The sequence below is a fragment of the Zingiber officinale genome, chromosome 4A (assembly GCF_018446385.1).
Source record: "Zingiber officinale cultivar Zhangliang chromosome 4A, Zo_v1.1, whole genome shotgun sequence".
NCBI classification, from domain to species: Eukaryota; Viridiplantae; Streptophyta; class Magnoliopsida; order Zingiberales; family Zingiberaceae; genus Zingiber; species Zingiber officinale.
Window position 1 is genome coordinate 116,686,708 of NC_055992.1, and position 14,620 is coordinate 116,701,327.

Sequence of the window (14,620 nt, forward strand, 5' to 3'; positions counted from 1 at the left end):
CTCCCAAGTAGTATCCACCTAAGATCCATTTGCTATGGGTCCCAATTTGACTCTTTGAGCTACCCCTAGAGCTCTTAACCTTAGCCATCTTCTTAGATGCTTTCTCCATTATGGCTAAACCACAGTGGTGCACCTTGGACACATCATCCTTGCCATAATCATATGCAACCCTAGCATATTTCTTCTCATTGGCTTTAGATGACTCTCCCTTGCCCTTATCATGTGCCACCCTAGCACATGGTCTCCTTTTGGCCTTGGAGGGACTAGATCGGTATCCCAAGCCCGATCTATCATTGTTGGGTCTTTGACTACCCAACACCATACTTAATTCCTTAGATCCAACATTGAATCTCTTAAGGAATTGTTCTAACTTATCAAGCTTTCCCCTTAAAGCTTGATTCTCCTTCTCCAGGTTCCTAACCCTAGAGTTAATTTGTCCACCTTGGACATTCCTAGACCTACCCTTCCTAGACATATGTCTCCCCTTCTTGGGATTAATGCCTTGGTTCTCTATTACCTTCTTCTCCTTAGGTAATGAGAATTTAACTTTCCTAGGTCTATCATGCATAGGTCTCCTAGGGTTATGATCGACATTAACCCTACTTCTATCATGATATTTGAAACCAAAATTTTGCATGGGCATATAATGATTAACATTATTCCTAGCATGCATGGAGGAATTTAAATTTGACTTCAAATTTAAACTAGGGTTTACCTTACCCTTTACCTTTGGAGCTCCCCCTTGACTCGAGCCTCCATTCTTCCTCCACTTCTTTTCCCACATCTTCAAATGCGCCAATTTCTTGAGCTCTCCCTTCCTTGGACATTTGGTGTGGTAGTGACCCATTTCACCACAAGTGAAGCATCTAATGTGCTTCTTCTCCTTCTTCTTCCTACAACTCAAATTAGATTCAAAATGAATTGAATTGAATTTAGGAGATACCTCTTTTTTACCCAATGGACACTTACTCTTGTAGTGTCCTTTTTCATTGCAACCGAAGAAAATTATGTTGTTCTTTGACTTCACTTCGGTGGAGGTGCTTGCTATGTTGACTTCCAAGACTTCTTCTTCTTCACTTGTCTTAGAATCTTCTTCAATTCTTGAGGATGTAGATGATGCCTCATCTTCCTTCTCCTCCTCGATGTTGAGCGTGACTCAACTTCCGTTTGCTCCACCTCCTCTTCTTGAGCTACTAAGCCCATCTCCTTGGGCTCCACATCCGATTGGTCCTTCTTCTCTTCTTGGACCACTTCATCACTTTCTTCGGATTTTTCTTCTTCTTCTTGTGTAGGCAAAAATTCCTCCCATGGAAATTTCTTCACTTTGCTCCATAATTCATGGGCATTCTCATATTTACCTACACGACTCACAACATCATTAGGCAACATATCAATTAAAATTAATATTACCTTTGAATTTGCCTTTGATCGTGTGGTTTGCTCCTCCGTCCAATGTCGTGATCGGAGCTTCTTTCCTTTCTTGTCCTTCGGGACTTCAAACGGCTCTTTGACCACCATCATGGTGTCCCAATCTGTGTTGAAGAAGACCTCTATCTTCATCATCCAATATGTGATGTCCCATAAGCCTCCGCCTTCAAACTTTGGTGGTTCAATCAAGTCGGTCATCTTTTGCCTCCTTGGCGGTTAGTCCAATAGAGAGCGTCCTCGCTCTGATACCACTTGTTGGAGGATCTTGCGGTCGGCTAGAAGGGGGGTTGAATGGACGACGCCCCCAATTACTTGCTTCCTACGATGTTAGCGCAGCGGAATACAAACGAACACAAATAGAAAGCTAAATACCAAATACAAGAATGGAAATGCAAACCGCTAACACGTTCGTTTACGTGGTTCGGAGATAACTTGCTCCTACTGCATGACGTGTCCGTAAGGTGGACGATTCCTCAATCCGTCAGTAGATTAGTCCCTGGCAAACTCCGGCTAGCTCAACCTCCTTGTGGGTGGAGAAACCTCACCACAACACTCACCAAAAACACTTGGACACAAAGGAACCTTTGAGCACTTAGTGACTACTAATTTGGCTTTAACCAAGTCTAATTTTGTCACCTTGGTCGGTCATCCCAAGCTCCTTCTTATAGAGTTTGGAGCAAATCAGTAAACTAATTTGCCCGTTACCAGTCGACTGGTGCCAGCCCAATGGCTCTCTACAGTGCAACAGTCGACTGCTACAGTAACTGTTACAGTGTCGTCAACTGCTACAGTTCCCCCACGGGATTTTTCCCGAGTACAATCTCTCATGCACTCGTACCCTCACGACTCACTTGACTCTTCTTTGCAGCTTTGACCTCTTGCCTTCAAGCTTACTTCCTTTGGCTCTCGTCCCTCGGATGCATCCAAGCCCGCGACTCGTCCCCAATGCCATCCTTCGCGTATGCCTCGAAGTCGCTTCCATCAGCTCTTGTCCTTGCTGCCTTGTCCACGGTCCCTCGGATGCTCCATCCTTCACCGGACCCGAAGCCGTCAACCTGAGTCACATGTGTATCCTGCAGTCCTGCACAACTCAAGTACACATATCAAATAACAAGGGTGAACCTAACTTAAACCCTTTGCCCAAACATCAAAATACATGGTCCCGTGGACCATTGGGATTGCTCCAACAGGTAGGACTATTTGGAAAACCTCGAAGACATGGCTACTTTAATGATGTCATTGTGACTCACCATAGCCCAGAAGTTTATCCAAAGAACGCCTACTTGTTGAACCCAAAGCTAAACCTGAATCTAACACAAAGTTAAACCAAACCCTTAAATTGAACCTCAATTCATCTCACAAAAATTATAGAATTCTCTGATTGAAAATTTAGATCGGGTGAGATGACTAAGGAATTTAAAATTTAAATTCAAAATTAAACTTGTAACTATAATTAATTCAAATTCAAAATTAAATTGGGAATTAATATTATTTTTTAAAATAAATTTATTTTGAAAAACTTTTAAAAATCTTTCAAAACTTAATTTCAAAATTATTTGAAAAATCTTTTAAAAATTATTTTAAAAATCTTTTAAAATTTAATTTCAAAATTATTTTGAAAATTATTTTAAAAATCTTTTAAAATTTAATTTCAAAATTATTTTGAAAAATCTTTTAAAAATTATTTTAAAAATCTTTAAAAACTTAATTTCAAAATTATTTGAAAAATCTTTTAAAAATTATTTTGAAAAATCTTTTAAAAATTATTTTATAATCTTTTAAAATTTAATTTCAAAATTATTTGAAAAATCTTTTAAAAATCATTTTAAAAATCTTTTAAAACTTAATTTCAAAATTATTTGAAAAATCTTTAAAAATTATTTTAAAAACTTTTAAAACTTAATTTCAAAATTATTTGAAAAATCTTTTAAAAATCATTTTAAAAATCTTTTAAAACTTAATTTCAAAATTATTTGAAAAATCTTTAAAAATTATTTTAAAAACTTTTAAAACTTAATTTCAAAATTATTTTAAAAATATTTTAAAAATTATTTTGAAAAATCTTTTAAAAATTATTTTAAAAATCTTTTAAAACTTAATTTCAAAATTATTTGAAAAATCTTTTAAAAATTATTTTGAAAAATCTTCTATAAATTATTTTAAAAATTTATTAAAACTTAATTTCAAAATTATTTAAAAAATCTTTTAAAAATCATTTTAAAAATCTTTTAAAAATTAATTTCAGAATTATTTGAAAAATCTTTTAAAAAATTATTTTAAAAATCTTTTAAAACTTAATTTCAAAATTATTTGAAAAATCTTTGAAAAATCATTTTAAAAATCTTTTAAAACTTAATTTCAAAATTATTTGAAAAATCTTTTAAAAATCATTTTAAAAATCTTTTAAAACTTAATTTCTAAATTATTTGAAAAATATTTTAAAAATTATTTTAAAAATATTTTAAAACTTAATCTCAAAATTATTTGAAAAATCTTTTAAAAATCATTTTAAAAATCTTTTAAAACTTAATCTGAAAAAGTCTTTAAAATTATTTTTCAAATTTATTAACTTAAAATTATTTTTCAAATTAAACATTATTTTTCAAATTTAAATTATTTTTCAAATAATTAATTAACTTAAAATAAATATTCAAAATTTAATTAACCTAAAGTTAAATTAACTTACCTAATTCAATTCTAAGTAAAAAGTAAAAAAGAAAAAATTCAAAAAGGAATGTGCTGGGTAGAATAGATGTTGATTTTCAAACTTAGTTGTCACTTTTTCAAAATGGTGAGTATAATTTCAAAACCACTTTTAAATTGTTCTTGAAAATTATAGGAAAATAATGATTTCAAAATCCCCTTTTCTTAGAATTTTCAAAAAATTGGACTTAGTTTAGGCTCTACCCTAGAAATCATGTTCCCCTAAATTTAAGCCAGAGCATCTCACAAACATCTAGGTATAGCTTGCTTGTGCTTGAAAAATATAGAATGGTGTGAGATGCATAGGGTACAGCCTGGACTCAAGAATGCTTATTTCTGTGCATCAATATGAGTCTGGGCGTTAAATACTTTATTAACAGTAATCAAGTCAAGTCTTCTAGCATTAGTCAAATCTAACTGGACTAAATGACTTAACTTGACTAACCAAGTGAAAGCTGCTTCCCTCTAGGCAATCAGCAAGTAGCTAAATGTTAGACAGTTGGTGAAGGAAATGGAAATATTAAGATTAAGCATGCTTGTACTTTAAGGCTCTGATACCTGATCAAAACCAATTAGATAATTTGATTGCTATTAAACTTGACTCATGCTTGGACTTAAGGCCCAACTGAATAAATAACTTAAATTTTTAGCTACTCTCTCTTTATCCTAAAAATTAACAAGTTCTTACTCCTAATTTTTCAAAAATAAGTATTATTTTATTCAAAATTAAGCTAAGTCCCTTTTCGCTTAAGCTATATTTTCAAAATTCAATGCTTGCAAAAGGCTTAGCTAAGTGATTCATAAAGCAACTTTCAAACATTTTCAAACTTAGCCAACCTTAAAACCTAACTTTATAAATTTTTGCTTAGTTACCTTTCAGATTCATTCTTTATTTCATTAAAAATCATAGTTTTGCAAAATTTTAATTCATTGCTTTCAAAATTTTAGGAGTCAACTTAGCACTTATCCCATTTTTCAAAGCTTAATCTATTTTTTAAAAAGAAAAATTGAAAATTGTTTAAAACTGGCATATTTTTGATAAATGGCAAAGGGGGAGAGTAGAAAATTCAAAAGTAAAAATTCAAAAAGGAAGCCCTGTATTAAGGGGGAGCTTCACAAACGTTTAAGTGTTAGCTTAAGTTATGCTTGTATTTGAATTTATATACTTAAGCTTGCTCACTTAAACCTTTTAAATATATTTATGTATTTGTTTTACTTAACTTTGAATTTGGATTGCCATAATCAAAAAGGGGGAGATTGTTGGTGCGGGAAGCATCCGATGATCGAACCTGAGTTTTGATAATGACAAAGGATTCAAAGTTAAGGTGTGTGGTGATCTAACAGTCTGAATGAGATTGCAGGAAAGTCCTAACTGTTGTTAGGCAGGTGAAAATCCTAAGGGGTGGTAACCCTAGGTGGAGAAAAGTCCTAGCTGCGGTTAGGCAAAGGGAAAACCCTAGGGGGTGGTAACCCTAGGTCATAGGGGGTGGTAACCCTATGCGGAAAGTCTTGGTGGGTCGAGTGCTTCAGGCAAAAGTCCTAGGGGGGGTAACCCTAGGTGGAAAGTCCTGGTGTCGCGAACCAGGTGAAAGACTGGACCAGCCGGGAAGCGAAAGTCCAGCAGAAAGTCTGGAAGCATCGAGCACCAAGCAAAAGTCCAGTCGATCTGGAGGATCGCACTGGCAACAGGTAAATCTCCTGAGTGGAGTAGGTGAGGATGCGTTCCCCGTAGAGGGAACAGTAGGCGTCGGGTCGACCTAGGGTTTTCGGTCGGAAATCCGAAGTCAGACCCGGACAGTCAGGAGACTGTCAAACCTTCATATTCATACTATTATTGTGTACTAACTTTATGTTGTAGGTATTTTGGGACTAACATGTTTGCAAGTACCAAAAACACAAAGTACATCTCAGATGAACAGTATCCGAGCCGCCTCCATGGGGCTTGGAGGCGCATCGGGTGCAAGCCAAAGCCAGCTGTCCAGAGGAGCTGGAGGCGCCTTCATGGGGACTGAAGGCGCCTTGGACTGTGGCTTGAAGGCGCCTTGTAGTGACGTTGGAGGCGCCTTGAGGTGGATAATGAGCAGCGGTCAAAGCTTGATCGACAACAGATTAATCGGGATAAAACCTTAGGTTGGAGGCGCCTTGGAGCTTAATGAAGGCGCCTTGAACACCCTTTATAAGGGTGTCTCGACCAGCAGCTCTTCACAACTCATTCCAAGCAATCCTTCTGCGACTAGCTGCTAACGACACGATCCCAAAGTGCCGCGACGACCCCCCGATGACCCGGAGCTCCGAATCTTCAGTTATTCATATTGTCCTCGGTATAATTTAATCATTTCTTATTGATTATTGTACTTCACTTGTAATTTTATTCGAGCTATTAGTTGTTTCCCACGGTAAGCGATCAAGGATCGCAGGTCTTCAAGTAGGAGTCGAGCGTGGCTCCGAACGAAGTAAATACCCTCGTGTTTGTGTTGTTTCTCTCTTTTATTCCGCTGCATTACTCAAGTGTTTAATCGAACGATTTACGATTCCGAACCGTGTGAAAGCCACGAGCGCTATTCACCCCCCCTCTAGCGCGTCTCGATCCAACAGATAGTTGCTAGCTCCGGCCATCGTTTTGTTGCTTCAGACGACAGTTAGTCCTTCTGAGGTGTCTCAGCTCTGATACCACTTGTAGGACCGTTGCGGCCGGTTAGAAGGGGGTTGTTGGTTAGTCCTGCAAAATCAAAGATGAAAACAACCTTCCTCGAACTCTTTAAGCTAACACTTGTATATAAAGTAAGCTGATAAATTAAAAACATAAAGAAAAAGCAAGGCACAAGGATTTATTTGGTTACAACCGATGTGGTTGTTAATCCAAGGAAGATTAAGCTCAATATCAATCTCCTTCAGGCGGAGAAGCCTCTTACAGCGTTGACGTACAAAAAGAAAGAAGCTCAACTAAAACTCTAAAGCGCACAAGCGTTGGATTTACAGTTCTGAGTTCGTTGAAAAGCTTCTGGACTAAGGCTATATTTATAGTCTTGGTCGGGACGCCCCGAAGGGGTTCCGGGTGTCCTGGGGGGATAAACTTTATCCCCCAACGATCAGATCGAGTCAAATCTCGATCCTGGTCAAAAGTCTGGTCCGGGCGTCCGGAAGGGTTCCGGGCACCCCGGACTGCTCTTGGCGCCCCGGAGCTTTTTTCGTCCGGGACCTCTTCTCTGGTTCAGTCCCGCCTCGGTCTGGTTCTTCTCCTCCGGATCCGCTCGCTTGGGTGATCTCTGCCATCCGGAAAGGGGCTCACCCGAACCCAACTTCCGGTCTTCTCGAGCGAGCTTCCCTCCGGCTTCTCATCCCTCGGAATCGCTGCGTGTTTCCTTCTCGCCCGCCGGCGTACTCATCGGCAGTCGTCGTCCCTCGGACGCACCGCGTGCCGTCCTTCTAGCTAGCTGCGTCTCTTGCTCCCTGAGCAATCTTCCGCTCCGGCTTTCGTCCCTCGGAACCACCGCATGCTTCCTTCTCGTCCGCCGGTGTACTCTTCCGCAGCACCTCGTCCCTCGGACTGTCGTCCTTCTCGCTAGCTGCGTCTTCTGCTCGAGTACCTGTGCTCCTAAGCTCCTGCACACTTAGACACAAGGTTAGAAACACACAGGACCTAACTTAACTTGTTGATCACACTAAAATAACCTTGGGGTTCCAACACTTATGTGGTAACACTTCATACCTCAACCATCGTACCGTTTCGAGGGGGCATGATTAGTTCAATTATGATGACAGCACCTCATGCGCTAGTCACTAGATCATCCCGAGAGGACCCGATTAATCCAATTATGAGCGTTATTAGTGGATAATTAATTAGGATGGTCCTTTTATGAAACTCAACTTTGTTATATATTAATCGTATAAAAAAATCTAACTAACAACTTCAAATAGGCAAAATTTAGATTAATAAATGAATTTCTTCATGAACAATAGCAAGTTGTCAAGTTGGCTGTTAGTAAGCTGCTCGTTTCAGCTCATTCATGGTTGGGTCGACGCCACCTAAATTGGGTCGGCCCAATTAATCGTCCCTTCAATTAGAGTGGTAAATATAAGTGGAGTTGAGTTTAAAATTAACTAAATTATTAAAATGATTATTTAAATCGACTTAAAGACTGGAGATGAATAGTTGTTCGAGGAAGTGAATCTATTTTATACAATTTTAAATCGGAGCAAAAGGTATAACGTTACCGTCTAATATTGTTGCCATCGGCCCAAGTATATTTTATCCTAACATAATGATCTTTTGTATATAAAAATTAAACATCTAATAAAATATTTTGTATAATTAAAAATTAATCCTAAAATCTATTAAAATAATGACTGATGCAAGTCCTAACTGTAATATCAACTAATGGGGCCGGGTATTTTATCCAATTTTGATACGATAAAACGCGATTCATTCGCCTTACAGCCTCCATCACATTAAAAAGGGATCAAAATTCATCAATTTCTTAATTTTATGCTAAGTAAATTATGGAAAAAATATGGATTTGTTTTTTAAAAAAAAAACATTCCTAGATAAATTATATATATCCCTCTTTTAAAAATTATTAAATAATAATTTATTTATAATTTACAATCTAAAATATTTATTTGTGTTTCACAGCTGGATGATAACCACTTTAGGGTAGTTTTGAAAATTATAATATTTTAGAATAGTTTGAACCAGATCTATATCACTTTAATGTGCCTTTTAAGAATTATTTACATAATAGTTTACTCATAATTTAATATCTAACATACTTTTTTTTTCTTGCTTTTATTTTAGAGGTGCATTAATAATTTCTAAAAGATTTTATGCCAAAAGTGATATTCGTCTTTTGCTCGGATCCGATGCTCGTTGTCTACGGTCCACTATCAATCAACGGCAGATATAGAATTCCTTTTCTATACTCAATGACGCCACTAGATTTTCCATAAGATCAGATGTGATCTCCTCACAGAAAGCACCAAAATTGCTACCTACCTAATTAACACGTGTAAACTGAAGTCTCCTAGGATGGTATGGTTGAGACGGGTATTTCCATGTGATGGTAAAAAGAAATACGCTTGTCCCAGCGCCCTTATTAATTCATCTAAGGATCAATATGAAGAAGGTAAATTATGAATGACTATTAGTCTTTAGAATAGTGACTAGCACATAAGGGAGGTATTTACCTCAATTTTATCGAGATTTAAACCCCAAACCTCATGATGACAACACCTTATGTGCTAACCACTAGATTGTCCCGAGAGATATTTTCACATGAGCTCTTAGAGTTAAAAATCATGCATCTAAGTATGTCTTTTCTTAAAGCATCTCCAATAGGAGATATTTGGAGGGGATATTTCTTTAAATATCCCCCTTCTTAAATATCCTCCATTATGGGGGATATTTGAGGGGGGATATTTGAGGGATGAATGAATTGTGCTCGGTGATTTTCTCTTATGGGACGCACCATTTTAGTGGGCTGCCACTATTTTCAGTTTTTTATTTTATTTTTATTTTTTAATTAAATATGATGTGGTCAAAAAAAAATGATGGGTGCTGTGACTTTTAATGTTTTTTTTGTTTTTTAAATTTAATTAAATTCTGAACATTAAAAAATTAAAAATAAATCAAACGTTAGCGTGTGAAAAAAACAACATTTGGAAAATTAAACGTTCAAAAATATTCGAAAACTTAAACATTGGGTAATATTTAATTTCTCCCTATATATACATCCTTTCTTTCATCTATTTTCATTATTTCCATACTCATTGCTTACAAAAAATTTAGAGAGAAATGGATAAAATTTCTGGTCATTATTTTAGGGATTTGTTCAACTCTCCAAATATCGACGAAAATTCTAGTAAAGAAAGTTCTCAAGTTCGTCATAATATTCCGGAAGACACAACGAGCCCTACAATATTAGATCCCGGTGAGGCGTTATTCATGATGGTAGTGCGCAATCAATTTAGAGTGGCTGAATTCGTGCAAGATTATCATGGGAGTACACAAAGAAGAAGAACAATTAACAGAGACCGTGTAGCCGGACACACTCAACTTGTCAATGATTATTTCTGTGTTGAGCCGGTGTATACCGATGATATGTTCCGAAGACGATTCCGAATGAGAAAAGAGTTATTTTTGCGCATAGTCACTGATTTGGAAAATCATCCTAGTGGATTTTTTAAATGGAGGGAAGATGCAGCAAGGAGAAAAGATCTCTCATCGCTTCAAAAATGCACGATGACTATCCGTCAACTAGCTTATGGAGGTTCTGTCGACCAATTTGACGAGTACTTGCGAATGGGTGAAACAACTGCCCTCGAATGCTTGTCCAACTTTTGCCAATGCGTGATACAAATATACAAAGGTGAGTACTTAAGAAAACCCAATGCAACTGACATTATTCGTTTGCTTGAAATGCATGAACAAAAGCATGATTTCCCTGGGATGTTAGGAAGTCTTGATTACATGCATTGGCTCTGGAAAAATTGTCCGGTTGTGTGGAGGGCACAGTACACACGAGGCGATCATGGTTATCCAACAATTGTGCTTGAGGCAGTCGCATATGTCGATTTGTGGATATGACATGCATTTTTGGAAGTTGCTGGATCTCGTAATGACATTAATATGCTTAATGAATCACCTATTTTTAATGACGTCTTGAAAGGAAATGCATCGGAAGTTAATTTTATTGTGAATGGTACACAATATACAAAAGGGTACTACCTAACAGATGATATATATATCCGGAACGACCCACTTTCGTCAAGAGTTTTTCTTGTCCTTAGGATCTGAAAAGAATGAAATTTAAGGAAAAACAAGAGGCTGCAAGAAAAGATGTCAAGCGGGTATTTGGGGGTACTCCAATCTCGTTGGGCAATTATAAGAGGTCCAATGTGACATTGGTTTATGGACAAATGCAAAGAAATCATATATACGTACATTATTTTACACAACATGATTGTGGAGGACGAAGACCATGCAATATCGATTTGGGATCACGAAAAACAAGATATAATCACAGTGAATCATGGCTCAATTAGAGGATTTGCTGAATACATTCGAAGAAATTCCGAGTTACGTGATACTCAGGTGCATCATTAGCTTCGTCATGATTTGGTTGAACACATCTGGGAAACATGCCATCGTGATGAGTAAATGACTAATTTATTATATATGAAATATTTAGTTATTCAATTCTGATTTTGTGAAATATTTGAACTATGTTATAGTTTTTTTTTAAATGTGTACACTAGATGTTTTATTGTTTTCATTTAAATAAAATATTAATATTAAAATAATTATATTGAATAATTATTTGAAAAATATTTATGAATAAATGATAGACGAAATATATTAATTTTATTTAAATATAAAATTATATGTAAGTTAATAAAATGATCATGTGATCTATAAATATTTGATTGGTGGGATATTTGATTGTGAAGTTGAGGATATTTGAGAGTGAGATATTTGATTGGTGGACCCATAAATATTTGGATGGTGAGATATTTCAAAGTTGAGATATTTGAATAATAAGATATTTGAAGAATGATGTGAAAGTGAGGATTATAAATATTTGAAAGAAATATCTCATACTATTATAGATATTCTTATGTCATGATCACTCAAATACTAATAATAGTTAGTAATCATTCATGATTTAGTCTAGTGAGAAGTCATTCATGATTTATTCTAGTGAGAAGGCTTCGCAAATCGAGCCGAACAGATGAGGCCTTCCCCGTCATGATGCACCACTTCTCGTCATCCTCCTTTCCTCACCAAACCCTAACCCTAACCCTAGTCCTTAAAAGGAGAGACGATTTTCCCCAGATTTTTTTTTTCCCACAAGGGGGCTAAATATTTGCCACCAATCGTTCATGTCGATTCCATTCACACTTGCGGATTTTGCCCCTCTTTTTTGCCGATTTCTTTAGCAATTCTCTAGGGTTAAAAATTGCTCCTTTTTGGTTTTTCATTTTCCGCCGCTATATAAGATAGCGTGGAGTGTGTGGTCTTTCGTCTTCATCTTCCGATCCGGCGATGGGATCGCCATTCCTCCTCCAACCCTCTCGCTCGCTGACGGCAGAAGCTATGGCGGCTGCCGGCCAGTCCCAGGATGACCTGAAGCGCATCGCCGCCCTCCGCGCCGTGGAGCTGGTGCGGTCCGGCATGGTCCTTGGCCTCGGCACCGGCTCCACCGCCGCCCACGCCCTCGACCGCATAGGCGACCTCCTGCGCGGCGGCGACCTCCGTGACATCGTCGGCATCCCCACTTCCGAATGGGCCGCCGCCCGCGCTGCGGCCGCCGGCATCCCCCTCACCGATCTCGCCGCGCACCCGGTGGTCGACCTGTCCATCGACGGCGCGGACGAGGTCGACCCGGCGCTCAACCTTGTGAAGGGCCGCGGCGGCTCCCTCCTCCGGGAGAAGATGGTGGAGGGCGCCAGCCGCCGCTTCGTCGTCATCGTCGACGACTCCAAGCTCGTTCCGCGCCTCGGAGGCAGCGGCCTCGCCATCCCCGTTGAGGTCATCCCCTTCGGCTGGGCCCTCACTCTCCGCCGACTACAGAACCTCTTCGACGGCACGCCCGGCTTCAACCTCAAGCTCCGTACGGCTTCAATCAACGCCAAAGCTAGCGCCTTTACCGAAAAAGAATCCGAAATTGAGCCATTTGTGACGGATAACAAGAACTACATCGTGGACCTGTTCTTCGAGGATGGAATCCACGGAGATCTACAGGCCATCAGCGATGACCTCCTGAGGATCACCGGCGTGGTCGAGCACGGAATGTTCCTCGGATTGGCGACGTCCGTGATCGTAGCCAGGAAGGATGGGGTGGTGTTGATGGACAAAGAGGCGAAGTCAAATGGTTTCTGAGAGGCATGTGATCGAGTTCAAAGCTAAATTATGTGTTGTTTCAAACATCATAAAGAAACCAGTTTTGACAGTATGGAAACATCAACTGTCTCCATTAAGCTTCGACTGCTAATTCAGTGATGGATAAACAATCAAGTTTCAGTAGATTTATTTTGGATTACAGCCTTACAGATCTCTGTCTTGAACTGTCTTTTCTTAGTTTTCTAAGTTGTGTATCAAGTTTCAGAGATTGAAATGCAGTAGATAGCTATCAGGGAAATCTCAAAAAATAATAATCTCATTTAATCCTAGTAATATATCTAATCTGTGAAACTCTTTCCCATGTCTTTTTTACAAGTCCTCTGGTGTTTTCTTTTTCAGTCTTCTTCTGAAGAAGCGGCGTGAATTGGTTCTGGTTCCCTGATTCAAGTTGATTTTGCTTGAGATTTTCACAAGTCAACCCCCAATTCCCAGAGTCTACAATTTCATGAGCCCTTCTTTATGAGAATGTTCATCTGCAATGAAATCTCTATTCTCATTCTTTATGAGAATGTTCATCTGCAATGAAAAACCTATTCTCATTCTTTATGAGAATGTTCATCTGCAATGAAAAATCTATTCTCACGGAGTCAAATTAAATTATTGGGAGTAATCTGAAATAAAAAAAAAGAAAATAAATATTGGGAGTAATCTGAAACTTGTTCGTCTACAAAAAGTCAAAAATTCCCCACATCTATTAAGGGAGTGCATTGAAAACTTGAGTAAAAACTTGTATTTTTAAAATATATAATAAATTAACAGGAGACCTTTAAATAAATTTTTAAAATTCAATATCAAACCTTGCCTTTGAGCATATGAATGTAATCGAGCTGAGTTAAGTCGAATTCTTGAATGTTTGAGTTTGACTCGTTTATAATCGAGCCGAGTTCGAATTTTTTTTAAGGAATATATTCATAGTTCACAAGTTTATTTGAACTTTTATTGAGGCTAATAGTCAAACTCTTGAATGTTTGCATTTGATTCGTTTATAATCGAACCGAGCTCGAGCTTTATTAAACAAATATATTCACGGCTCACGAGCTTATTCGAAATTTAACGAACTTAATAAATATAAATTATAAATTTAAATATTCATTAAAAATTAAATTATATATTTAGAAAAAATTATAATATTCTTATTAAAATTTATAATTTTATTTTAATAAATAAATTTAATATATTTATCTATATATTTTATAAATAGAGTGTAAAATCTATAAATTAATATCAAAACTATTATTTTTTTATTTAAAAATTAATTTATGAGTTTAATGAACATTTTAACGAGTCACATATTATGAAACTTAAGTTTAATTTATTTATCTTAATGAACCTCAATAAACGAACACAAACGATTTTTTATAGAATCGAATTTCGAATAGATCTAGCGACTCAGTTCATTTACACCTCTATTTAAATAAATCCATTAATTGACACTGAAATATTTTTTGCGTTGTTTTTTTCTTTACGTTTTTGATACACTTGCCGTGTTAGGCATGTTCTGTGCTCAGGAAGTTACCCTTTTCACAGTGTAAATTTTTTTATTTGAAAAACAAAAGAGCTTCAGTGTTGCTCCACCAGGTTTTATAAGTT

General features: G+C 37.1%; 1 protein-coding gene across 1 annotated transcript; it reads left to right on the plus strand.

Annotated features, from left to right (window-relative positions):
• Positions 1–11,843: 11,843 nt before the first annotated feature.
• LOC121970723 (probable ribose-5-phosphate isomerase 2) lies at positions 11,844–13,262 on the plus strand. The gene has a single exon (XM_042521613.1). The coding sequence runs from the start codon at positions 12,173–12,175 to the stop codon at positions 13,007–13,009; it is 837 nt and encodes a 278-aa protein (XP_042377547.1). The 5' UTR covers positions 11,844–12,172; the 3' UTR covers positions 13,010–13,262.
• Positions 13,263–14,620: the final 1,358 nt, after the last annotated feature.

Excerpts from the sequence above, each read along its gene's own strand:
- LOC121970723 (XM_042521613.1), top strand. The coding sequence starts at position 12,173 with ATGGGATCGCCATTCCTCCTCCAACCCTCTCGCTCGCTGACGGCAGAA.